Here is a 27,422-nt window from a genome sequence, read left to right as displayed (position 1 = left end):
ATTGAATAACACTCGGGAGTTTCATCCAAGACCTGAAAAGCTCCCAACGTAGATGACAATACCAATCTTGTTTATTAGGGACTGTTTACAGGGTAGCTCCCGCAGACCGTTAGGGACGCGAGATTAAGTAAATTAGTTTTACGAAAAGTTTCTACAGATTCGTGTTGATATTGAAGAGAAAGTCAGAAATACCTTCGTCTAAGCAGACAATCAAAAAATCAATTTTCAGGGGATTTTAAAATTCGTTTATGATATCGGCTTTTTCCTCTAGAGTTTCCGGCGTTATAACGAATCGGTGAAGTAGGGTATAAGAGCTATTTGACATCGCCATTCCCACGTGTTCTCCTTCATCCAGCGGCTGCAGTGCCGGCCCTGACCCAGATCCTCCGCCCCCAGACTCGACGGGTAGCGGAGCCCCACAGCCTCCTACTGGTGTCGGATGCGAGAGTCTATCCTTAAGTATGGTCTCTTTTCTCTGTCCACAGAATCCCGGGTTTCCAGGCGGGGGGCTGCAAGCCACGCTCGGGAAAGGTGGCAGGGTCTCTGAAGGAGGCCGCCGCGGTTACCTGGGGCTATGGGGGGCTGCGGAGCCGGGCAACGCGTCCCCAGAGCGGGTTTGGGACCTGCCTCGGAACGTGTCATCACTGTGGCGAGGGTCGAATACGAGGCTCTGAGCCACCTTCAACCCAAGTTTGGGGAGTCGGGGTCTTGTTTTGGGACAGTGAGTTAGACTGTAAGGCATCCACCTTGTGACCTTGAGCTGAACCCTCCTTTAACTGAAAAATTCTCTCTAGACAGAAGACCAGGGCCAACACACCTTATCTGATTTGCTGATTTTCGAGGATGCATTACTTAAACGTTTCCCTTTACGCATTACTAAAAGATTAATCAAAGCAAAAAATGTAATCTGATGTAAACGTTAAATAACAAATTTTTATTTATTTTTACATCTCAGCTGTCTACTTTGATAGAAGAAATCCTAGAATTAAAAGAGACCTTAAGGGCTCAGCTTTAGAGAACCTTTTAAATCTTGATGAGTTTCTGTATTTCAGTTACATTTCCTTCATTACCAGGCTTTTAGGTAGTATCTGTTCACAATTTGTTTTATAATTTATGTAAATTAAAAGATATAATGACAGTGTCAGAGCTGTAAGAGACTTCTGAGATGATTTATCTCCCTTATTTTCTAGGTGAAACTTAGATGTAAAAGAAAAAGTGACCTTTCCCCTCTAAGGTGTGCTTGTAGGTGTAGAAACTCATTAAAAATGTGACTTGTTTTGGATCTTACAACCCTTTAATCAGAGCTGGGATTAAAACCCAAGTAATCTTGCCCCCATCTAGTCCAGTGCTCATAGGCTCATCCTTTAAGGCCTTGAAGCCATCCTTTAAACCCAAAAGGAGTATGCAGTGATCTTTCAAAAGAATGTTTTGCTCTGATTAAGTTAGGGTTGCCAGTTAATCAGGCACAATTTCCTAAAGTTGCTGCAAATGATCTAAAGTAAAGGGACATGTGGTAGAGTCCTATTTTATGTCAGTCTAGCAAGTTAGTTCAGATCAGTTTAGACATCTGACCTATCAAATAAAGAACAGATAGCCCAGGAACAAAAAACATGGCTCACAGGATTGTTCTTTCATTTCTTTTTTGTTGTTAACACTTTTACTTACTTGCTTTCTCTTTCCCACTCTCATATCTCTATATATACATATATAGAGAGATATACAGGTTTTTTTTGCTGAACCACTTACAAGTTGCAGACATCATGACCTTTAACCCTTATTTCTTCAGCATGTATCTCCTTAAGAACATACTATTACATAGCCACAATATGACTATCACACCTAAGATAATATATTCAAATTTCTCCAATTATCCCCAAAAGTCTTTATTTTTAAAACTCAAAAATGGTTTTGAGTTCCAAAGTTCACAACTGTTTAGTTATCTTAATTCTTTAGTCATATGCTAGAACAGCCCTTTCTACTCCTTTTCTTTATGACTTTTTTTAGAAAAGACCAGTCTAGTCATCTTACACATAGTCCCAAATTGTGGCTGTTCCTAATTATTCCCTCATAATCAATCACATAAAACATTTTTGGCCAGAATAGCACATAGGTGGTACCACACCGGTTAAGGTGGTGACTGGCAGATCTTCCCAATGTAAAGGGACAGTTTTCTTTTTGTGATAAGTAACTTGTGGAGATGCTTTGATACAATGCATATATCCTGTTCCCCAACCTATCACCCAGTAGTTTTATCATCCATTCATGATCCTTGCCTGAATCACAAGATTACCAATTACCAGTACCAGCCATGCTGCGGCCAGGATCAGTTATAGTGATAGTGGCCAAGGACATCAGAAGAATCACTTATTGTAAACTAAGTTTGAACAGAATTAGAAATTTGGCTCCAGACCTGGTAGAAATCTGCATATGATTCTAAAGACTAAATAGAGGGTATCTTCCCACCACATCCTGATTAGTTTATTATTTTTTTTTAATACTCAGAAATTTCTGGGAATTGTTTGTCCTGTGTGTTCACCTGAACATACATATTACATGGCAAAACAGGATATTAAGTATTTTTTAATACATAATAACACATATGCTAAATAACTGTAACCTCAGAACAGATTGAGGAAACTAATTTCACTTATTGAAAAGGAAAAGGCTTTTCAAAAAATGACTTAGCCAGCAGAAGTTTAGATTTCATCAAACAGACTTAGAGCTTGAAGGGGCCTCAGCAGTCATATTGTAATCCCCTCATTTTTCAGGTGAGAAATCAGGCCTCACTGGAGACATTCAAGCAAAGGCTGGACAACTACTTTTCCAGAACAGAAAGGAAACTCATGCATCAGAAAAGGTTTGAGCTTGATGACTAACAATTCTCTTAAGTTCCCTGGTTTTATGATACATTTTGTTTGACACAAAAATTACTTAGCATTGCTGTGATCATTCCTAAGGCCCAAGCCAGAGATGCTAGAACTCTCTATCCCTTCCCTCCCTCTTCAGGTTTCAGGGATATAACCAGAAGGTATCCCCTGATTGGATATTTGCCTCTATAGTAACAAACATTTGCTTGTAATATCTGGTAATTAGGACCTAATAAAAGGGCAGCCACATTGCTTCTACCGCTTCTCACTATCAGGTGGTTTGTATGGCTGTTGGACTTTGTCAGTCAACATAACTAATGATTAAATAACTGCAAGATAGAATGCTGGAAGACTCAGAAGACACAAACTAGCAAGTAAATTTGAAAATCATCTATTCACTCAACCGTCTCCAGTATTTTCTAGGAACAACTGCCTTCACTTAGGTATAAAAAAAAAAGACAATATCAAAAAAATTCATACAAACAACATTTGCGGGTGCTCCTCATCTATATCTCTTCAAAGACTTCCCAATAACAATCATCATTTGTCACTATGAGTTGTATACCAAGAGGGAAGTGAGGTAGAGTCAGCAGTGTTACACAACATTTAAAGATTTCATACTTTCTGCCTCTCTGACCTCTGCTTGAAAAAGTCATATTATATGTGAATTTTAACCTGAAGAAATACTAGGATAGGAACAGGAAAAAGAAGCTGATTTTGGCATTATAATTAGCAAACATGAACAGGTCTTTGGATAACCTTTTGTGCTTTCAGCTAGAGGCCTGCTGGTAAACCAGGTTCCTTTAATTCCTGTTTTATTGCTCTTGTTTTTTTTTTTTTAAGTTCCCACAAAGTTTTCTTTTAACACCTAACGACAAAAGTTATCTTACCAGTTCTTGGATCTTTTCAGGCTGTTTTCTGAGTAGGAAGCCAAAAGAACTCTAGTTCTGAACATTTGCTAACATTTACCACAATGCACACTGTACCTTGTTCTTTGGCAGGGATTAGAAAGCTGGGCAACCTCAAACTTTTTGAGATTATTGTAGATTCACATGCAGTTGTAAGAAAAAATAGAGCTCCCTTGTGTCATTTACCTAGCTTTCCACAATGGTAACATCTTACAAAACTGTAGTACAATATCACAACCAGGATATTGATGTTACTACAGTCAAAGTACAGGACATTTCCATTTCAAAAGTCTCATGTTGCCTTTTTATAGTAACACCTACTTTCCTCCTCCCCTACCCCCTCCTCGACCCCTGGCAACCACTACTAAGTTCCCCATTTCTGTAACTTTGTCATTACAAGAATGTGATATAAGTGGAATCATACAGTATATAACCTTGTGGGATTGGCTTTTCACTCAGCATAGTCCTCTAGAGTTTCATCCAGGCTGTTGTGTGTATCAGTACCTCATTCCTTTTTATTGCTGAGTAGTATTCTATGGTGTGGGTGTACCGGTTTGTTTAATCATTCACCTGTTGAAGAACATCTGGATTGCTTCCAGTTTTTGACTGTTATGAATAAAGTGTATATAAACATTCATGTACAGGTTTTTGTGTGAACATAAGTTTTCATTTTTCTGTGAAAAATGCCCAGGAATGCAATTGCTGCGTGACACGATAGTTGTACATTTAGGTTTTTAACATAGTGCCAAACTGTTTACCCCAGTGGCTATACGATTTCACATTACCACTAGGGAATATCTGAGTGATCCAGTTTTTCCTCATTTTCACCAGCATTTGGTGGTGTCACTATATTTTTTTAATTCAGCCATTCTGACAGGTGTGTAATGCTATATATCATGGTTTTAATTTGTTTCCCTAACGGCTAACAATGTTGAGTATCTTTTCATGTGCCTATTCGCCATCTATATCTTTTTGGTGAGGTGTCTTTTGCCCATTTTCTAATTGCATTATTTGTGTTTTTACTATAGAGTTTGCAGACTTCTTTATGTTGTCTAGTTATTAGTTCTTTATCACATATGTAGACTTAGACTTCACGTGAAGTCTAAGAATTCTTTGCCCTAAAGCCCGAAGATTTTCTCCTATTTTTCTAAAATTTTTAATGGGTTTTATGTTCTATATTTAAGTCCCAGATCCATTTTGAGATAATTTTTGTATAAAGTGAAAGACTTACTTTGAGGTTAAATTTTTTGCCTATGGATGTACAGTTGTACCAGCACCACTTGTTGTAAAGGCTACCTTCACTTAACTGGTTTTGCATCTTTACCAAAAATCAGTTGGGCATATTTCTGTTATTATTTCTGGGTTCTCTATCCTGTTTCATGGATCTATGTGTCGGCTTTTCCACCAAAATCACACAATATTGATTACTGTAGCTATGTAATAAGTCTTGAAATCAGGTAGACTGATTCCTCCCACTTTATTAGTCTTTTTTTGAATTTGTTCAAGTCCATTTGCTTTCCATATAAATTTAAAAATAATCTTGTCTATATTTATAATAAATGTTACTGGGACCTTGATAGGAATTGCATTAAGCCTGTATATCAATTTTGGGAAAATTTACATCATTACTATGCTGAGTTTTACAATCCATGAACACAATGTGTCTTTCCATTTATTTAAGTCTTTGATTTCTTTCATCAGCATTTTGTAGTTTTCAGCATGCCTTGTTAGATTTACCTGTACATGCCTTGTTAGATTTACCCATAAATCTTTTTTTTTGAGTGATTATAAATGGTATTGTATTTTTAATTTCAGTAACACTGAAAATTACAGTTTTTACAACTGATTTTTGCCATGTTTATCTTGTATACTGTGATCTTGCTGACTTGCTGAACTATCTTGTTCTCGGGTTTCTCTGTACATTCTTTGGGATTTTCTGTGTTCACAATCATGTCATCTTCAAAGAGGGACAGTTTTATTTTCTTCCTTTACAATTTATATGTCTTATTTCTTTTTCTTGAGTTACTGCACTGGGTAGAACTTCCAGCAGTATATTCAGTAAGAGTAGTAAGGGCAGACATCTGGCTTTGCTCACTGTCTTATGGGAAAGTGTTCAGTCTTTCACCATTAACTATGTAGTACAGGGTGTAGGATGTTTTTGTAGGTGTACATTACCAAGTTGAAGAAGTTCCCCTGTCTTCCTAATTTTCAGTTTTTAACATGAATGGGTACTGACTTTGTCAAATGCTTTTTCTGCATCAATTGATATGATCATGACTTATTTTTTCATCTATTAATATGGTGGATCACATTTATTGATTTTTAAATATTGAATTAGCCTTGCATCTCTAGAATAAACCCTACTTATTAGAGGTGTGTATTTTTTTAATATATTACTGAACTATATTTGCTATTATTTTGTTAAGGATTTTTATGTCTATTTTACGAAGATATTTTTCTGTAGTTTTCTTGTATGTATCTTCTTTATCTGGTTTTGATATCAGGATAATAGTAAATTCATGAGCAAGTTGTTAGATTTATGTATATAGAGTTGTTCATAGTTCTGTTATCCTTTTGATATCTGCAGGGTCTATGGTACTATACCTTGTTTTATTCCTGATAATGATAATATGTGACTCTTTTTCTTTGTTAGTCTTGCTAGAGGTTTGTCTGTTGTAGTCTTTTCAAAGAACCAGCTCTTTATTTCACTGATTTTTGTCTTTTGTTTTTCTGTTTTCATTTTGGTTGATTTCTGTTATTATTTTCTTCCTTCTACATGCTTTGTGGGTTTATTTTGCTCTTTTTCTAGGTTCTTGAGGTAAAAAGAAAAAAAATAGTTGATTTGAGGCATTTCCTCTTTAATGTATGCATTTAGTACTATAAAATTTTCCTCTTGGCACTTGATTTAGCTGTGTCACACAAATTTTAATATGCTGTATTTTCAGTTTCATTCAGTCCAGTGACTTTTTTAAAAAGTTCCTTGAGACTTCCTCTTTGATTCATGGATTATTTAGAAGTGTTATTTATTTTCCAGATGTTAAGAGATTTTCCTATTATCTGTTACTGGTTTCTATTTTGATTCCATTGTGGTCTAAAAACAGACTCTGTATGATTTCAAATCTTTTAAATTTATTAAGGCTACTTTGTGGCCCCGGATATGGTTTATCTTGGTATGTGTTCCATGGGCACTTAATAAAAAGTGTATTCTGTGGTATTGGGTGAAATGTTCTGTAAATGTAGATTGTATCCTGTTGGTTAATGATGTTGAGTTTTTCTGTATCCTCGTGGATTTTCTGTTGAGTTGTTCTATCAATTGTTGGGAGAGGGATGTTTAAGTCTGAAACTATACTTGTCTTTTTCTCCTTTCAGTTCTCTCTACATATTTTGCAGCTCTGTTGCTTGGGGCACACACATTTAGGAGTACTATGTCTTCTTGGTGGATTGACCCTTAATGTCCTTTTGTGTCTGTTAAATTCCTTTGCTGTGAAGTCTACTTAATCTGATGTTAATATATCCACTATTTTCTTTGTATTATTGCTTGCATGATAAATCATTTTCCATCCTTTTGTGTTCACTCTGTCTGTATCACTGTATTTGAAGTTAGTTTCTTATAGACAACATATACTTGGTCATTTCTTTAATGCACTCTGCCAATCTGTCTTTTTTTTTTTTTTTTCCGGTACGCGGGCCTCTCACTGTTGTGGCCTCTCCCGTTGTGGAGCACAGGCTCCGGACGCGCAGGCTCAGCGGCCATGGCTCATGGGCCCAGCCGCTCCGCGGCATGTGGGATCTTCCCGGACCGGGCCACAAACCCGCGTCCCCTGCATCGGCAGGCGGACTCTCAACCACTGTGCCACCAGGGAAGCCCCCAATCTGTCTTTTGATTCTTTAGACTACTTATATTTAATGTAATTGTTTATTAAGGCTTAAATGTGCTATTTTATTTTTTATTTTCTGTTTGTTCTGGTTTTGTTTCTCTTTTCTTGCCTTCCTGTGGATTATTTGAATATTTTTTGTAATTTATTTTGATTAATCTATAATGTTTTTGAGTGTATCTCCTTATGTTCTTTTTTAGTGGTTGCTCTAGGTATTACATGACATATACAAAGCTTATCACAGTCTAATGGTGTCAGTATATTACCAGTTTCAGTGAAGTGAGAAAGCCTTGCCTCCCTTTACCCTCCCCATTTAAAATATACATTTAGAACCATGTTAGACAGTTTTATAATTTTTGCTTCAACTGTCAAATATAATTTAGGAAACTCAAGAAGAAAAGGAAAGGGTACTGTACGTTTTCCTATTTTTATTACTATGTTGTTCCTCCTTGATGTTCCAAGTCTCCTTTTATCAGTTTTTTTCTGCTCAGAACTTTAATCCTTTTCAGGTAGGTCTGCTGGCACCAAATTCTTAGTTTTCCTTCATTTGAGAGTGTCTTAATTTCACCTTCATTCCTGAAGGATGTTTTTGCTAGATACAGGTTTCTGGGTTGGCTGATGAGAAATCTGCTATTATCCTAATTGTTTTTCCCCTATAGAAGATGTCGCTTTTCTCTTGCAAGCGACATCTTGCAAGACTAAATTTTTTGTCTTTAGTTTTTAAATGTTTGACTATGATGTATCTTGATGTGGATTTCTTTGTGTTTACGCTTTTTGGAATGCAATTCAGTTCTTGAATGTGTAAGCTTCTCTTCTTTTGCCACATTTGGGAAGTTTTCAGCCATTATTTTAGTACTTTAACAGCCCTGCCCTCTTTCTCTTCTTCCAGGACTCTAATAAAACAAATGTCAGTTCTTTTGTCACAGTCACACAGATTTCTGGTACCCCGTCATTTTTTTAATTCTATTTTTCTGTTATTCATATTGGATAATTCTATTTTCTATCTTCCTCCTTCCTTCACAGATTCCTTTTTCTATCCCCTCCGATCTGCTGTTGATTCTGTCTGTTGAGCTTCTTTTGTTTTTTTCTATTTTTCACTTCTTAAAATTTCCATTTGGTTCTTGATATCTTATATTTCTTTGCTGAGTTTTATATTTTTTAAATTTGTTTCAGACATTCTTAATTATTCATTGAAGCATTTTTTATAATAGCTATTTTAAGATCTTTGTCAGATAATTCTAACATCTCTCATCTCAGTGTTTGACATCTTTTTTTTCTTAAGATCTTAGTTCTTGTAATGAGTTTTGTTTCTGTTTTTTTGTAACCTAGACATTTTGCATCTTGTGTTATGAGACTCTAGATCTTGTTTAAACCTTCTCCTCTAGCTGACTGCTTTTGACACTGCTTCATGGGGGGGGGCACCTTATTACTGCCAGATGAGGGTAGAAGTCCAAGTTCCTCACTCTGTCACTAGAGAGGGTGGGTGGGGTGTGTGTGTGTGTGCCAGGGGGTGGGGGTGATGTTCCTCATTTCTTCTGGGTGAGCGTAGGAGTTACGGCTCTCTACTAGGCCTTCATTGGTGTCTCCCTGGCTGAGGACTGGAGCGCCTCATTACTACTCCCCACGTGGCCTCCACTGACACCACAGGAGGGCATGTGGCCTGATTACCATGGGGCAGTATGTAGGTCCTGAATCTCAACTAGGCCTCCTTTGATACCACCCGAGAGGGAAGGGAGAAAGGTACTTCATCACTGACAACAGAGGTGGAAGTCTAGGCTCCCCATGCAGTTTCCACTGACACTTGGGGGAGGGGTCCTTATTAATGCCCAGCAAGAATTAAAGTCCCTGCTGCCTAATCACCCTTCTCTGACACTATTCTGGTGTGGGAGTTGGAGTGTCTCGTTACAACCTAGTGAGGGTGGAAGACTATCTGGCTTATGCTGATGTGGGTGGGGATGAGAACCAAAGTTTTTTCTGTGTTGGCCTGGAGTACAGCAGTTATTGTTTAAAAGATTTCTGTTTTATAGGCAGGCTTCCCCTTTCCTAGCCTTTTGGCTAGAGAAGGCAGACTTTTGGCTGGGGGTACAGAGGGGCTTTTTGACTACTCCAACTGGCATTTGCAGATTGCCAGCTTTTTCAGCTCCAAGTTTGTGATATATGAGACCCCAGACAAGGGAGAGAATTCACTACTGTGATGCTTCTCGGGTCCCAAGGGCCCTAGCTAATATACTTTCTCCTCTCTACTTTTTAGTCTTATGTTTGTTTTATGTGTAATGTCCAGGGGTTTTAGTTGTACTTAGTGAGAAGAATAGGGAAAAGCACATCTACCCCACCTTCCCAGAAGCACAAATCCTAAATTCACTGTATGATATACTTACAGGATTCTCTGTTTCTTGGCTGGTTAGTGATAAAATTTTATAGCAGCTATAAAGATGCATCTTACCTCAGAAGCATGGCTAGTTTCATAACTAGCACAGTACTTGGTACATTAAATAAATGTTTACTGAATGAATATCTACCCATATCTATCTAGCAAAATAGTAACTGCTGAGATCTCAAACTGTAAATAAGTTTGAAGCTGATATTAGAAAATAATGGAATAATTAGGTTTGTATTTCTATGCAGTTCCGTAGTTGGAGGGTGTGGAATCAGTGTTTCATGACTTAAGTGAGCAAAGAGTAAATATAATGGAAGTATCTTACCTGGGACATATCAATGATGATAGTCACAGCAATACCTGAAAAATTGTGACCTTCAGTTAATTCCTGGTATTTTTCAGGTAGTTTATGTGGTTAAAATATATATATTATTTATAAAGCTGTGAAGTAAAATAGGAATAAAGAGCGTTCTTGGTAACTTTTTAGGTGTTTATGGAACACTAGTTGCCTGCATGTTGGGCTAATCTGAAACCTCTACTGCATTGTTTGTAGCAGATATCGAAGAATTTTAATAGAAAAGATAGTTTATAACTGTTAGTACTAAACCAGAGATTCCCTGAAGTATAGACAGTCAGAATTTTGGAATGAGACTAGGATAGCAAATAGAAAAGAACTGGTGCTTTCCCTTGCATGTGGAAAAAATAACTTTTTAAAAATGGCAGTAGTACTTGTGAACATACAGGATAAGGACAAAAGAGGAGGGAAGAATAAATGCAAAAGGGGTAAAGTTTTATACATGGTTGGGAATGCTGGAGTGGAATTACCATTGATTGTATTTGTTAATCAAAATGAGAATTTTCTTTCACGATAGTAGCATACACTCTGCCCTAAGCTTGAATTTCCTACTTAATCTCCATGTGAGCTTCATGAAAATTTCGTGCTTTTCACAGCCACTTTAAATAATAATTGATGAGCTAGTAAGAATGACACACACATCCAGTTTATGAGATTTCATCTGTTTTAGAACTAGCCAGGATAGAATAAGTAAATAACATGATACATTCTTACATCATAATTAACTGATCCTGGGTCCTCCATTTAGGATATGTGAAAATCCCAGTAATTCAGAAACACTCTTTGACTTCCTTATCTTCACTTCTCTGTTGCCCCCAAGTTAGATCAAAAGTGTCATATGTTCAGAAGTTTCTGGTAAGTCTCTGTGATTACCCTTTTTGAACTGTAGAATGTACAACTCCTGTAACTTTCTCTTAGAGTCTTTTAGAACTCTCTTTCATGAGTGTTGTTGATTAATAAGTGGATGGTGTTTGTTAATTAATAGAACCTTTGCATTTACATAGCGATAGTAAAAGGATCTTTAGTAGCACAGATCTAAGTTGTATTAGGAACCGGGGGATAGTTAACTTAAGTACTTATAGGAAGATACCAGAGAGCTCTTTCCCATAAAACCGTACTACGCATGGGACTTTAATACGTAGCTTTGCAAGGTAACAGAGCAAACTGTCTAAAAAATGGAGATTTAGATAGGGCCTTTGGTTCTCATAGCTAGCATTAAGAAAATCGAGTTCTAAACTGTAAGGTTCTTATTAATGACCTGGGAGATTGTGGGGGGGCATATGATTACATAATCAGAAATTTATAAAATATGAACAGTAATTTCAGGTAGACTCATTTCAGTGCTATTTCAAAATCTGTGCTTGTTTTGATTACGTTCAACTAGCCTAAATAATTTGTATACAAACTGACAAACTTTTTACTTTTAAATCAGGTGACTAATAAACATACCAAAAGAATATGGCTGCACAAATACCAGAATCTGATCAGATAAAACAGGTAAGGTATTATAATTAAGGAAAAAGGATTTTGCAAAAAATTAAGGCACTACGGGATATAACCATGTCAGTCAGTGATCTCACAAAATAACTATTTATATTTCATTTCCACAGATGGATGTTAAATGATATGAAGCATATTCATTTTTCAGATAATTTGAAAGATAATCCAGGCAATAATAAATACTCAACTAGAAAATCTAACTATATTTTGTAGATCATATTATACCCATTTAAGGTAGCAAAAGAACCTTTGATTTCAAGTATTACAGGGTATTTTGCCTAAATACATCAGTATTTAAAACATCTTTGTTTTAAAAACCAAATATTAAAGAACCTTCTGATTTGTTTGTAGTTTAAGGAATTTCTTGGAACCTACAATAAACTTACAGAAACCTGCTTTTTGGACTGTGTTAAAGACTTCACAACAAGAGAAGTAAAACCTGAAGAGGTATGAAAAGTGTTGCCCACTAAAAATTCTCTAAGTTCATCATAAACAATATAAATGGGATCCCCCTAAGCATTTTGCTTGTTCCTAGTTATTACAGGAATTTAGGCTACCTTTTATATGTTCCGTTGCTCAGAGGAACTTGAAGCAGCCAGACTCGTGGCACTGAGTTTAACGATGCCAAATTTAATATCACAGCCACACTGAACTACGGCAGACTTTTTTAGAGAAGATGCCTGGGACTTGCTGAATACATTGTTCCAAAGCAAAGATTCTTAATAATTAGCTTTCAGTCAAGATGGCCAGGCTAGAGAAACTTGACATGGCTTTCCTATCTGACCTTGAAAACTCAGGTTAATTTTGGAAAAAGTAGAGTTTGAATTTGGTGGCTCATATTGCCTAACCCTATTAGAAGTCTTAACTTTTAATATCCTCTTCAAAACATTTATATATTGGCTAAAAGAGACATAAAATTCCTCCAGTGGAATATGCTGATAAATATTCATGCCAAGAACTTAACATATAACCAGCAATCAATAAGTGTTTGTTAAATAAATGACGAAGTTTGAGAGATGCTAAGTACAATAGTCTTATTAAAAAGTAAAAAGTTGAAAATTAAGAATGTTGTGAATGGAGTTTCTCATTAAAAAGAACGAACCTGATACTGGGCCTACATTTTAACAATCAGAATAAGAGATGGGAATGTGGGATTTCAGTTAATATTGAAACACGCCTGCAGAAAATCTAGTCCAGAAGGCAGGGACTGACTTACCATTGTTTTTAGTACCTCCAAACTGGTAAGCATTCAGTATATATTAATTTTTGTAAATGGATGAAAGTATTAACAATTGAAAGCTATGATCACTTGCTACTCATTAATACCATTTAATTCTCAGATATATTCAAAGAAAAGAAAAGTACCCACTGGTTATTTTTTTAGAATAGATGCAATTTCTTTTAATTAATATTTTTGTGTTGACTCTTGGATCTTTTTATTTCTAGACCACCTGTTCAGAGCATTGCTTACAGAAATATTTAAAAATGACTCAACGAATATCTATGAGATTTCAGGAATATCATATTCAGCAGAATGAAGCCCTGGCTGCCAAAGCAGGACTCCTTGGCCAACCACGATAGAGAAGTCCTAATGCATGGACTTTTGATGAAAGATTGCCAACACCTGTTGCACTGGAAATGAGGATTCACCTGACAGAATCCCATGAAAGCAGTAGCCACCATGTTAAACCATCTGTCATGACTGTTTGGCAAACGGAAACCACTGGGGAAACAAAATTGCTGTTTACCAGAATAATCAAAATAGGTCTTATTGTTCAATGAAAATAATAAGATGCAACACTTGTTGAGGCCTTAAGATTCAGCAGCTTGGTCACTTGATTAGAGAAATAAACCATGGTTTCTTCAATTATGACTGTTAATTTTAAAGCAAAATACGTGTTCAACCATGTATGAGATAGAAAAAAAAGTTTATTACTAAAAGGAAAATAAATGGAAATATCACTGAGCAGTTTATACTATATAGCACCATAGCATTCTGACTGGATTGTGGATACATTGAAATGTTTTTCAATCAGGATCATCCTCCAAGTATTCCTGTTCATTCATGTCTGCCTCAAATTGCTGGTAAATACATAAAATAGTTACTTGCTAATCAATTTAATGCACGATCCTTTTCTTGCCTCCCTTCTTGTGTCAGGGTGGGCACTACACATTCTTATCCTAGCGACATTTTCATGTACCTTCAGGAAAGATCCCATCTGAGACTAGCTTGCAAAATGTTTAAGAATTGATTATTGTGCTTTAGTGGAGACTATGTTGCTTTGTGTTTTATTCAAAAGCTGAGAAGCCAACATGAATGATTCCAAGTCAGACCAACAATATACAGTGTACTCTCAGCTACTGCATATGATCAATGTAATAAAAAGTAAACCAAAGTTAAAGTAGTGTCTTAGAGCTAAATGAATCCTAAAACAAATCCAAACACTGCAGGAAACTCTAGTTGATGCATAAGTACACCCAGCAGTTTGGTATCAAATGATATCCATTCATGAGCCAATTTATTAATAGGTATTAGTCTGCTTACATTTACCAATATAAACTTGTACTCAAGAGAACACTAACTAGCCTATATGTTTAAATTTACCAAAGTGATTTCTATGTTTTGTCATATTATTGGAAAGTAGAAGTATTATTCTGCTTTGATAATTTACAGTTTTCTGTATTATATCTAATTTTTAAGCCATTAGGTCATTTAACTAACAATACCATTTAACTTACAGACCTCTGTTGACATTGCAGTCAGTCAATAATTGTGATGTCTTTGAAAGTACAAAGATAAACAGTGTTAACAGTGTTAACTTTAAAGTTGAAATGTTGAAACATGTATAATACTCAACAAAATATACAATTCATTATGGTCAAAGGAACATGAAAGAATAAGCTTGTTTCATCTGAAGACAAGAAAAGCAAACAAAAATTCAGAGATCTTACTCATTTAAAACTTTGGGCCATTCACACACATATCAATACTTCACTGTTTCTACGTAATTAAGCCCAACATGGTTATTTACAGTGTTCATTTCACAAAGATAATTAAGTATGTGCTTACCTGGCAAATGAGGGGAATTTTGCACAATAGCATCTCAAATACCTTGGGAGGAAGTGTGTGTTTGAAAACTTTCAGAAGTTCCTGTGGTTGCCCACACACCAAAAAGGCATTGCTGAGATGTTCAAGCCCCATTCAATGCTCCCCTGAAACAGATTTATAAGATTAGAGCAGAATTTTAAAGTTCTTCAAAATATACATTCTACAAATTACCAAGAAAGCACCAAGCATTGAAACTAAAAAAACACATCAAACTAAAGACTAGAGGACTTCCCTCGTGGTCCAATGGTTAAGAATCCTCCTTCTAATGCAGGGGACGCGGGTTCAGGCCCTGGTCCGGGAACTAAGATCTCACATGCCGTGGGGCAACTAAACCCACGTGCTCTGGAGCCCACGCACCGCAACTACTGAGCCCGCGTGCTCTGGAGCCCGTGCACCAGAACTAGAGAGAAGCCCACCCGCCGCGATGAAGAGCCCCCATGCCACAACGAAAGATCCCGCATGCCGCAACAAAAGATCCCACATGCCGCAACTAAGACCCGATGCAACCAAACAAATAAATGTTAAAAAATAAATAAAGACTATCTGAACAAGCCACAAAAAGAGTAAAGAGTATAAAGGGGAAAATGTTGAGCTGCCAATTAAATAACTTTCTGACCCAAATTACTATTTAAAAGTGCACTCTTGAATTGTAAATGTTCACATTCTGCTATTTGGGTATGCAAGAGGGAGGTACTGAGTTTTTTTAAAAGGCTGGGGTTTGCCATTACTGATATGAGTTATCTTTAACTCTACGTATGTGATCGATGAAGTATTACAGGTGAAACATCTTGATGTTCCAGCTAAATAAGACTTTTAAAACATAGATTGTATTATCAACGAGCTGAAACAAGATTTAGTGTAACATGAATTACATATCCAGGGGAGGAGAAGAGATTTATGAACTTTGATTTCTAGGTGGTTTTAAAATGAGTTTTAGGATGATTGGCTGTAAAGTAACTAAGAATGAAAATTTGTGAATAGTGGAAATTAATGATAGAGTCTCTCTTTAAGTTAAAACATGTAATCACTTAGTCTCACTACCTCGTTTTAGGAAATAGGCAAAGATCAGTGAAATAACTTAAGGTTTCAAAGCTAATTAATGCCAGAATTAGTAACAGAACCTAATTTTCTGAACCTTGAGACTATAGTGTGCTGCCTCTCTTCAGGTGTTATGTAATAACAGAAGTTGACATTTTGACATATTTAATATAACTAAGTAGGAAATAAACACTTTGTATCAAACCTTTTAAAGAAAGAAAAAGATATAATAGTGCCTCTCAAGTTGATGGAGCTAATGTAACCTAAAAACAATAATCAGTTTGGTTAATTAGATCAACCAACCAATAAATCCAATCAAATCAGCTAATCAGAAATTTCTCTTAAAACTTTTGGCTCTATGGTCCCTCTGGTTATATAGACATAAACACAACTGAGATGGCTACAGAACTACCTGGCAGCAAAGTAGTAAAAATGGGGTGGTGGCAGAAGGGAGTAGAGAAAACTGAGATTACAGAAAACTGGGTGAAAAATTATTGCATTAGAACACTGGTTCTCAACCAGTGTACTGTAATAACCTAGGGAGGTTTAAAGAATACTGACACCTATATATCTGGAGAAAACTATAATTCTAAAAGATACATGCACCCCAATGTTCACTGAAGCAATGTTTACAATAGCCAAGACATGGAAGCAACCTAAATGTCCGTCGACAGAGGAATGGATAAAAAAGATGTGGTACATACATGCATTGGAATATTATCAGCCATAAAAAAGAATGGCGCAGTGGTTGAGAGTCCGCCTGCCGATGCAGGGGACACGGGTTCGTGCCCCAGACCGGGAAGATCCCACATGCCGCGGAGCGGCTGGGCCCGTGAGCCATGGCTGCTGAGCCTGCGCGTCCAGAGCCTGTGCTCCACAACGGGAGAGGCCACAACAGTGAGAGACCCGCGTACAGCAAAAAAAAAAAAAGAATGAAATAATGCCATTTGCAGCAACATGGATGGACCTAGAAATTATCATACTAAGTGAAGTTAAGTCAGAGAAAGACAAATATCATATGATATCACTAATATATGGAATCTAAAAAAATGACAGAAATGAACTTATTTACAAAACAGAAATAGACTCAGAGAAGACAAACTTATGGTAACCAAAGGGGAGAAGGGGATGGATAAATTAGGAGTTTGGGATTAACATATACACACTACTAAATACAAAATAGATAACCAACAAGGACCTACGGTATAGCACAGGGAACTATAATCAATATCTTGTATAATCTATAAGGGAAAAGAATCTGAAAAAGAACAGATATAGATAAATATATGTAAAACTGAATCACTTTGCTGTACACCTGAAAGTAACACAACACTGTAAACCAACTATACTTCAATTAAAAAAAAGAAAAAAGAAAAAAAAATTCTGATGCCTGGGTCCCACCCCAGAGATTCTTATGTAATTGCTTTTGGGTTTGGTGGGGGATTTAAAGAATAAGCAACCAAGATGAGAATTTCAGAAGTAAAATATAGTAGAAGTATATAACCCTAAAAGTGCTAATTAATTTAGGGGCTCATAGAAATAATGTTAATCACCTTTGAGAGAGAAAAATTTAAAAACTCAAATTTGCAATTTTTGTTTTATCATCTCAATATTTGTAACATTCCACCTCTAAATCTAAACTATTACATGATAGCTCTTAAACATAAAGTAAGTAAAAATAAAATGTAATAAAATAATTGTTATTTTTCTTTTAATTTATAACTCATAATTTTCCTCTCCATATTTATACTATCCCAGCTCAAAAAATGTTAAAGCTGAAAGGTTCTTTGTATTTTAATTGCCCCTATATCCAGGGAGTATCCTTAAGCAGTTAAAAATTTTTTAAGTTTTGATTCATACAACATTTAGTCATTTGGAAAACCCATTTACTTAGAATTTTATCTGACAGTAAATAAGGTGTTCTTGTATTTGGCTTTGCTTCTCCATCTGCCCACTTCCAAGACTGCAACCAAAACTAACACTAACTGTAACATCGTGGAGCTGTAACTGTAATAAAGTGAAAATACTGGGACAGTTTCTCTTAAACTGAAGCAAGTTGGTTAACACGTCTAGTTAGTTATCTGACATACAAATACCAATCCATAAATATTTCTCAAATATAAATTATCATAAATAACTGCTTACAAAAGAATGTTTACATTCTTACCTCTGGATAACCAAAGTTCTCCCATTCGTACTTCTTGCAGAAAAAGTTGTAATTTTTCATTCTTTGCTGGATCCCACAACTAAAAGAGTCACAGAATATTTAACAATAAGTAACGAATGTAAGGTATATGGTTACTCGTCAAAATTATTTAACTTTTATTTTATTTATTTATTTTGTTGCACTGGGTGTTACTTGTGGCAGGCGGGCTCCTTAGTTGTGGCCTGCAAACTCTTAGTTGCAGCATGCATGTGGGATCTAGTTCCCCGATCAGAGATCGAACCCGGGCCCCCTGCATTGGGAACACAGAGTCTTACCCCACCAGGGACCACAGGGAAGTCCCTTAACTTTTATTTTAAAAGCACATCTTGGGCTTCTCTGGTGGCGCAGTGGTTGGAAGTCTGCCTGCCGTTGCAGGGGACGCGGGTTCGTGCCCCGGTCCAGGAAGATCCCACATGCCGCGGGGCGGCTGGGCCCGTGGGCCGTGGCCGCTGAGCCTGCGCGTCCGGAGCCTGTGCTCCACAACGGGAGAGGCCACAACAGTGAGAGGCCTGCGTGCCACAAAAAACCCAAAAAAAAGCACATCTTGAATCTAGTCTCTAAATCCAAGCATGACAAATGCAGTTGTTCTTTATATTTAAGACAATTTCTTAAAATGGAGTTATAATTTCAGGCGCCAAAAAAAAAAAAAAAATATATATATATATATATACAGCAGGCGATGGCTGTGAATTGTCACCATGCACATTTGATGGCCTTCCTAGATGGTACCTTGTTAAACCAGCACATCCAGCGTCTGCCAGGCTGCAGCCTGGCCAGTTTTATTCTTCAGCTTCTCTAATCCCTTGACACCTGGAACCCTGATTACCATTTTATATCAGCTCTTGTACTTTTCAATATACTTTCATGAGTTATATTGTCATTTAGATCTAACAACTCTGAGAAATAAAGTCAGAAGACTAGGGTAATTTCTTAAATTTAGCTCATGTTATAATTAAAAAAAAAAAAGTTGAAGCTCCCTCCTAAAGCAAACAAATGAAAAAAATGGCATATTCAAGTTTGGTTGAGGTATTTGTAATAACCTCATATTTTACCCAGCTTGCTAAGTACACATAGGAGAAATCACACTGTAATCAACTATAACAAAGGTAGTTTTCTTTGCAAACCTATTTTCTTGCCTAGGGTATTAACCGTGCTTGTTGATTTAGCAAAGGGCATGGCGGGGGCTGGCCGGGCAGCTGGTGATATTCAGAAGGATGCTGTGGTTTGCTGCAGGCTGGTTCATGAAAGTGACGATGTTCACAGGATGGCATCATCACTGGTACCATGCCAAGGGCTGGTCTTTAAAGCTAAAGTGGGCAATCCCTAGCCCAAAGTATCAACTCCACTGCCAGTCACTTCAGCTTCAGTCTTTTATATTCAGAGAGTTTTTCTGTTTATTTTCCCCAAGAATTCTCTTTTTTAAATGGTATAAACCTGCAGATGAGATCATATTCTAAGCTTTTATCAGCAAACATGCTGATGATCAGTAACAACCACAGGTTTCATTCATCAGATACTTAGTGAGCCAAGAGCAGGACCCTCTAAGGAGAGCTGGAAGGGGAAGGAGATCAAGACTCCTGTGCCCATCCCCATGGAGTCCAGAGTCTAACCAAGAGAAAAGACAAGTATGCTTGATATCAGTAACACATTAACAACAAAGTCCAATGTCTCTGGGGCTCATAGTACATTCCATCTGGTTGGAAGATCAGGGTAAGTTTCTCAGAAAAGATAGCATTTGAGATGTGGAGAAGCTCAGTGAAAGTCTGATGAAGAAAGTACAAATGATGCCAAACTGCAGGGAAAAATATCAAGTGAGCTTATGTAGCTGGATTATGATAGGGTGAATGGAGCAACAATAATAATAATTACCAATTACTGAAGGCCAGCTATGGACTGAAAACTTTCCATGTATTATTTCTAATCCTTAGGAAAATAAGGCTGTCAATACAGAAGGCACCCATGGTGCCAAGTCCTTGGCGCCAAGCTGAGAGGGTTCGTCTTTCATCTGCAGAGTAGGGAGCTACTGCAAAGTGTTACATATACACAGCTGCGGTTTAGAAGGAATTTACTCTGAGAGCATAAGAAAAGAGGCAGTGAGACAGTTAAGAAATTATTACAGTATCCTGGGTAAAAGGTGATAAAAGCCTGAGGTAGTACAGGAGCAATGGAAATAGAAAGGGAATAGGGTATGAGATAGAGAACAGAAAAATAAGGGGATTGATTGTGGAAGACGAGGTTGATATTTTAAGCAAGATGAGTTGGGGTCACAGCAGGGAGCCTAGGGCTCATCAGAAGCATCACAAGGAAACAGAGGAGGAGGAACAGTGGCAAGGGATGAGATGATGAATCTACTTCTGAACACACAAAGCTGAGGTGCCAACAGATCATCTAGCCTACAGAGTCTGGCAGGCAGGCAAAATTTGGGGCCCCAGGTCTAGAGCAGTACATCTGAGGTCACTTATGGAGAAGGGAAGGAGCTTCCAGGGAGATAAGGGATTATGCAGAATCTGAGAGCACTGTTTCACAAAGGATGGGCTGAACGAGCTATTAAAACTGCAGTTTTCTTGGGCTCCACGCAGACCTAGCAAATCAGTCTAAGTAGAGCCCAGGAATGTGCATTTTTAATGAGCTCCTCAGAAGATTCTTATCAATTCTGAAGTCTGAGCATCACTGCCCCCATAACCACTGGGCTACCCCTGACCTCCTAAATCAGAATGGCTGGTGCTTGGGTCAAATAATCTACATTTTGACAAATGCCCCAGGTAAATCTAATGCAGACTGACCACAGACCATACTTTGGGAAACAAAAAGGGCCTGGGGTGAGGAGGAAGAGAGATCCTGGAAGGAGGAAGTGACATCTCTCTGTGCCTTAGTTTATTCATCTATAAAACTAGAAGAACAGGGCTTCCCTGGTGGCGCAGTGGTTGAGAGTCTGCCTGCCAATGCAGGGGACAGGGGTTCGTGCCCCAGTCCGGAAAGATCCCACATGCCGCGGAGCTGCTGGGCCCGTGAGCCATGGCCGCTGGGCCTGCGCGTCCAGAGCCTGTGCTCCGCAACGGGAGAGGCCACAACAGTGAGAGGCCCGCGTAACGCAAAAAAAAAAACAAAAACAAAACCTAGAAGAACAGAGTGGTTATGAGGATTATATAAATGAACATTTGAAAAATCCTGCTTCTGCCTCTTCTTCATTTGAAATAATCCAGATCTTCATCATTTCCCACCTAGACGGCCACTGATGTTTCTGCCTTTGACTTCCCTCCTCCACCCCATACTCCAAAAAAAAAAACATTGCATCCATTCTCTGAAATAAAATCACCGTCACTGGTTATCTGCCATGACAGAAGAATATCAAAACTTTCTGGTTTGGCATTCAAAGCCCTCCACAATAAGACACCAAACTACCACTCAGCTATCTCTCTGGCCACAACACTTTAAATATTGCAATTTCGTAGTCTGTGCCTCTGCACAAGCTGTTTCTCTCTGCCTACAATAAACAATATTCAACAAATATTTGCTGGGCACCTACAATGTACCGGACACTGTTCTAGGCACTGGAGAGACAATGGAGAGTAAAAACACAGACAAGGTCTGCCCTTATGGAGCTGATTCTAATAAATAGAAAGCATTAATCAAATAATCACACAAACAAATGGTGTAACTTCAACCATGGATAAGGGCAATGAAGGAGAGGGACATGGAGCTGACCCAGGCTCTGCCCCAGGGAAAGCATCTCTCTCATGCCCAGCCATGGATACTCCCTGTCCTGCTTTCTTAACTCTGTCGATTGCACCTTTTTCCCTAAGAGACTCCATCTTGAAACCACAGAAATCTCTGACTTCTGCTCTCCATGACCCTTTCATCAGTCAGCAAGAACTATCTATTCTTTCTGGAAAATTTATCTCACATCTCTCATCACTGGTTGCCACTGACACCACCGCAGTTCAGGATTTTGATTACCTCTCACCTGTACTACTGCAATAACTTTCTTTTCCTCCACTCTATCTAGCATACTCCTGCCTGATGTAGCCTAAAAAGTTTTTTGCTTTCCTCCTTTTTAAAAAAATTCCTGCTCAGAAATCTTCAGTAATTCCCCCATTGAATCTGAATTCCTTAACCTGGCCTTCAAAGCCTTCTCCGATGCGGCCCCTACTTAGCTCTCCAACCTCACCTCCCACTATCCCCCACTGGGACTCCTCTGTCAAACTGATTTACTGAATGGGCCTGGCAGATCCCCCATTTTGCACCTTTATGTACATTCAGTTCCCTTCATCCTGAATGCTGTCTCCCCTGAAACCAGGACCCAAATTTAACACATCCTTCCACACTCATTTGATGCCACCTCTTTTCCAAAGTCTTCTGTGAAGAACTGCATGTTCCAAAAACAGCCACAGCAATATTCCCAGAGCTAGATAGAGGCTATTGCCTCTCCCCTTGAAACTCAGTGGGCCTCAATGCGGTAGAAGTGGCACCACCTGGCACGCGCCCACACGTTCTCTCTCACAAATATATGTATAAATACATATATACAGTTGACCCTTGAACAATATGGGTTTTAACTGTCCAGATCCACATATACACGGACTTTTTCAATAAATAGGCACTACGGTTGAATTGCTATCGGTTGAATTCTCAGATTTGGAACCACCGACACGCAGGGCCAACTGCAAAGTTATTTTCAGATTTTTGACTGAGGGAAGGGTCATTGCCCCAACCACTGTGTTGTTCAAGGGTCAACTGTGTGTATCAACACACACACACACAAACAAATATATCACACACTTGCTTGCCCGGTGGGACCCATCAACCATACTGCGAGGAAGACCACGCCACATGGAGCGGATATGTGCAGGTGTTCTGTGCAACAGACCCAGCTAAGTGGCCAGCAGCAATAACTGCCCAACGTGTGAGGGAGCGAGCCTTCAGATGACCCAGCACCTAGCCCTGGGGTCAACCTGGCTGAAGCTGAGCGGAGCAGAAAGGTGTGATTCCCACCCAGCCCTACTCAAATTGCAGATTCAGGAGCAAAATAAGATGTTTTAAGCCACTAAGGTTAAAGGAGCCGTAGATCAGTAGAACACCTCCATGATAACCCTGCCCTGAAAGTGATCCTCTACCTCCTCTGTGCTCCTGTTACGTGGGGGATAGTCTTCTCCCCCACCCCCACCCACAATGCTAACCTCTGCCACACCTAGAACAACGCCACACACGTAGGAGGTGCTCAACCGACTGAATGAATGAAAATTCATAGAAGGACCTAAGAACTCTCTGTTTGAGAGATGATGTGAGTTAGTTAAGTTGGACCGATCGCTAAGATGATTGTGATTATCTTTAAAAGTAACTAATCAAATTCCATTTTGGAGAAAAAGAAGATATGTTCTGCTTTTGAGCAAGAAGAAAGGCCCAGTAGGACAGGAGTAGGCGGTGCATCACTGTCACCCGGCCGAGGCCTGGCGTGGGTTTCTAAGTGTCTGGTGCTGCTCAGCAAGGGCAAAGGCTTCTCTTTCTTTTTTATAAACTAAACGGAGCGGCTTTTCCTACCACGTTTACTGTATAGCTGCCTTTTCACGACCCCAAATGGTTCTTCCTTCGTTCCTTTCCTTTCGTAGCGGACAATAAAAACTAAACGTAAGTTGAGCGGAAACGGGGTGAGGGCAGGCAGAGCGGTGCTGGGAAACGGCTGCTCAGGAAACGGCTGCTCAGGAAGCGGCCTGGGACCCTGAGGCCGAGCCGGGATCTGCATCGGCTCGAGGTTCCTCACTGTAACGCCACCTCGGCGTCGCTAAAGTACTTCCCCTGGGCGCCCCGTCCCTCAGCCTTTTGCTTCTGGGCTCTTCTTTCTGCAAACAAAACGTGGCACGTGCTGGTAGGGGGCCGTCCCCACCCAGGCTTCCGTCCCGCGGGCCTTTCGGCGGCGTTGGCGGCACCCGCGGCCCGGCCTCGCTCCGTGGGCCCAGTCAGCCCCTCCGCCACCGGCCCGGTCAGCGCGTCCACCGCCCTCCCAGCCCGGCCCGCCGCACCTCCGCGCCGTCGCACTCACTTTCCCGCCTCGGGGTCGCCACGCCGCTTCCGGTCGAAGCAGACGCAGTAGCCGAGGAAGGCGACGGCGCCACAGGCCTCCAGGGCCGCCAGGAAGCAGAAGACTGTGCGGACGTAGGGCATCCGGCCGCGGGCGTCCCACGAGTTGGGCGCGGACCCGCCAGCGCGGGGAGCCCGGCCGGCCGGCAGGGGGCGTCGGCGCGGCGCCCCTCCCAGCCTCGGGGCTTCCTGTGCGCCGGGCCGCGGGCGTGAAGAGCTGAGGGTCGACGCCTCGCACCTCGGCCGGCGGATAGAGGAGGAAACCCAGGGTCCTAGAGGAGGAGTGTGGGAGTCTCACAACCACCGAGTAGGAGAGCTCTGTTCGAACCCAGGTCGGTCGTACTCCAAATTCCGCACCCCTTACCCAAACGCACCCCAGTCCCTCTGCCTATGACGCCCATTCAGGCAAATCACAGTATGTCGGGAATCTGGTTAGCTGATCTTTCTTAGGCCTGTGTTCCCTCAACTGCAACTTTGAGTCATAACTCTGGTCATCTCCTAGTTCACAGTACTGCCCACCGAGCACCTGGACACTACTCCGTATTCCCCAACCTGGTATGCTTTGTCACCTGCAAGAACCCAACAGTCCAAAATCCCCAACCACCTTAGCTCGATAGCAGGAGGTAGGAGGCATGTTGAAGTAATAATAATAGTAACAACAATAATAATTTAGCCTAGAAAAAAACGTTAATTTGCTGGTCTGGGCCGGGCCTGACAGCCAAAGGTCCCAGAGGAAAAGCAACTCCAAGAGACCCATGACACTTACTAGCCTAGATGCTTTTCTAATACTTGCCTTATTCAGCAGACATAGCAGAAAGGAAGTAAGACTTTATTCCAAATATCAGAGTTTTGACTTTATACAAAGCCAAAGAAAAGGCATAAGCTAGGTAAGGACCTTCTTTTTTGTTTGATTGGTTATTCAGTTGCTACTTACGATTTCCTGATATTACTACCATGTGCATAGCAAAATGATCATCTCTGCTGTGACTTCCACTGGGGCTGAGAAGCAGCCCATGGCCTCACTATTCAAAAGTTAGCCGGTGTAAGTTACATGCATGTAATTGTTTTCTTGAGTACTGTGTGTTTCTTCCTATAACTCAATCTTCTATTTGGGAGCTTGGGCTATTGTCAAAACCTGATTATAAACACAAACAAGATAGGGTAGCATCAGCCTCCAGTGTTACTGGTGATCTGGGAGTGGTTTTTAGCTCAGAATCCTGGTGATGGGTTTAGTCCAGCTCCAAACGATCTTTTTCTAGGCTGACTGCTCTTGTCTTCTAATAAAACTACTCTACCTGTCCCCCACTTCCCATCCTTCACTTCCACTGAGCTCATAGTTAATCCTTGTGGTACATGGAGAGGGGTGGCGCCAGGGAAACTGTGGAGACTAGCAGGGTGTTCAGGGACAAAGTAAACAGTGACATGTAAAGGTAGGAGAACTATTAAGGCAAATAGAAATAAACAGCTCACTGAAGTTGAAATTGCCACAGAGACCATGCCATAAAGTAATTGAAAAATTTTCAAGCAAGTTTCTAAGGTAAGGGTAGATTTTTCTTCTCAAATATAGATACCACTCTTGCTAATTTGGTGATAAGAATTCCAGTAGGGACTTCCCTGGCGGCACAGTGGTTAAGAATCCGCCTGCCAATGCAGGGGACACGGGTTCAAGCCCTGGTCTGGGAAGATTCCCACATGCCATGGAGCAACTAAGCCCATGCACCACAGCTACTGAGCCTGCGCTCTACAGCCATGAGCCACAACTACTGAGCCCTCGTGCTGCAACTACTGAAGCCTGTGCACGCCTAGAGCCTGTGCTCCGCAACAAGAAAAGCCACCACAGTGAGAAGCCTGTGCACCGCAAGGAAGAGTAGCCCCTGCTCACCACAACTAGGGAGAAAGCCTGCACGCAGCAATGAAGACCCAATGCAGTCAAAAAAAAAGAATTCCAGTAAAGCTTTTTCAAAATTGAGATAGCATTAATAATTGTTCTATGATGGATGATTGCTCTCTTTCTTTTCAACAGCGTTATTGAGGTTATAATTGGTATACAGTAAATTCCATATATTTAAAGTGCACAATTTGGGACTTCCCTGATGGTCCAGTGGCTAAGACTCTGCACTCCCAATGCAGGGGGCCTGGGTTCGATCCCTGGTCCAGTAACTAGATCCCACATGCCACAACTAAGAGTTCACAAGCCACAACTAAAGATCCCACATGCCACAACTGAAGATCCCACATGCTGCAACTAAGACCCAGCGCAGCCAAATAAATATTAAAAAAATAAAATGTACAATTTGATGCATTTTGACATATGTATACATCCATTGAACCATCACCAAAATCAAAATAATAATCATATCCATCATCCCCAAAAGTTTCCTTGGCCCCTTTTTTTAATCTGTTCTTCCGCTTATCCTTCCCTGCCTCCCCCACCATCCTCTGCTTTGTCACTATAGTTTGCATTTTCTAGATTATTATATACAGTTGACCCTTGAACAAAGTGGGGGGGTTAGCAGTGCCAATTCTCTGCGCAGTCAAAAATTGTATAACTTACAGTCTGCCCTCTGTATGCGTAGTTTCACATCCTCAGATTCAACCAACCTCAGATTGTGTAGTACTATAGCATTTACTATTGAGAAAAATATGTGTAAGTGGACCCAGGCAGTTCAAACCCATGTTTCTCCAGAATCGACTCTAAATGGAATCATACAATGTGTACTGTTTTATTGTCTGGCTTCTTTCAATCAGCATAATGATTATCCATGTTGTTTTATCAGTAGTTCATTTTTATTGGTAAATAGTTTTGATTTTATGGATATACTACAATTTGTTTAACCATTCATCTGTTGATGGACATTTGGATTATTTCCAGTTTTGGGCTATTACAAATAAAGCTGAGGGAGTTCCCTGGTTGTCTAGTGGTTAGGATTCCGGTCTTTCACTGCCGTGGCCCAGGTTTAATCTCTGGTCAGGGAACTGAGATCCTGCAAGCTGTGCGGTATGGCCAAAATTTAAAAAGAGAAGAAAAAAAAAAAGACTAGCACTTACAAAAATAAAATTAAAAGGATTAAGAAAAAACAAAGCTGCTACAAGCAATTGTATACAAGTCTTT

General features: G+C 39.6%; 2 protein-coding genes across 2 annotated transcripts; one reads left to right on the top strand and one right to left on the bottom strand.

Annotated features, from left to right (window-relative positions):
• Positions 1 to 162: 162 nt before the first annotated feature.
• On the top strand, positions 163 to 14,284 carry TIMM9 (translocase of inner mitochondrial membrane 9). Its single transcript, XM_022570468.3, has 5 exons — positions 163 to 459; positions 2,769 to 2,857; positions 11,815 to 11,879; positions 12,234 to 12,329; positions 13,329 to 14,284. The coding sequence occupies exons 3-5, from the start codon at positions 11,841 to 11,843 to the stop codon at positions 13,461 to 13,463; spliced, it is 270 nt and encodes an 89-aa protein (XP_022426176.1). The 5' UTR covers positions 163 to 459; positions 2,769 to 2,857; positions 11,815 to 11,840; the 3' UTR covers positions 13,464 to 14,284.
• On the bottom strand, positions 2,395 to 26,703 carry TOMM20L (translocase of outer mitochondrial membrane 20 like). The gene is given in 6 exon segments (XM_089906267.1): positions 2,395 to 13,964; positions 14,953 to 15,095; positions 18,197 to 18,275; positions 22,840 to 22,922; positions 23,774 to 23,832; positions 24,273 to 26,703. Coding segments are annotated over 6 exon segments (540 nt in total). The 5' UTR covers positions 24,395 to 26,703; the 3' UTR covers positions 2,395 to 13,910.
• Positions 26,704 to 27,422: the final 719 nt, after the last annotated feature.

This window comes from Delphinapterus leucas, chromosome 2 (assembly GCF_059928025.1).
Source record: "Delphinapterus leucas isolate spDelLeu-1000000601 "Yukka" chromosome 2, BTC_Dleu_Yukka2, whole genome shotgun sequence".
In the NCBI taxonomy this organism is placed as follows: domain Eukaryota; kingdom Metazoa; phylum Chordata; class Mammalia; order Artiodactyla; family Monodontidae; genus Delphinapterus; species Delphinapterus leucas.
The sequence above is the reverse complement of the archived record's forward strand: the minus strand, read 5'-3'. Positions and strand labels throughout refer to the sequence as shown.

Bases quoted from the DNA above. Each gene is read 5' to 3' on its own strand.
- TIMM9 (XM_022570468.3), top strand. From the start codon at position 11,841: ATGGCTGCACAAATACCAGAATCTGATCAGATAAAACAG. The intron at 11,880-12,233 runs GTAAGGTATTAT...ATTTGTTTGTAG, and splicing joins AATCTGATCAGATAAAACAG to TTTAAGGAATTTCTTGGAAC. The intron at 12,330-13,328 runs GTATGAAAAGTG...TTTTATTTCTAG, and splicing joins GAGAAGTAAAACCTGAAGAG to ACCACCTGTTCAGAGCATTG.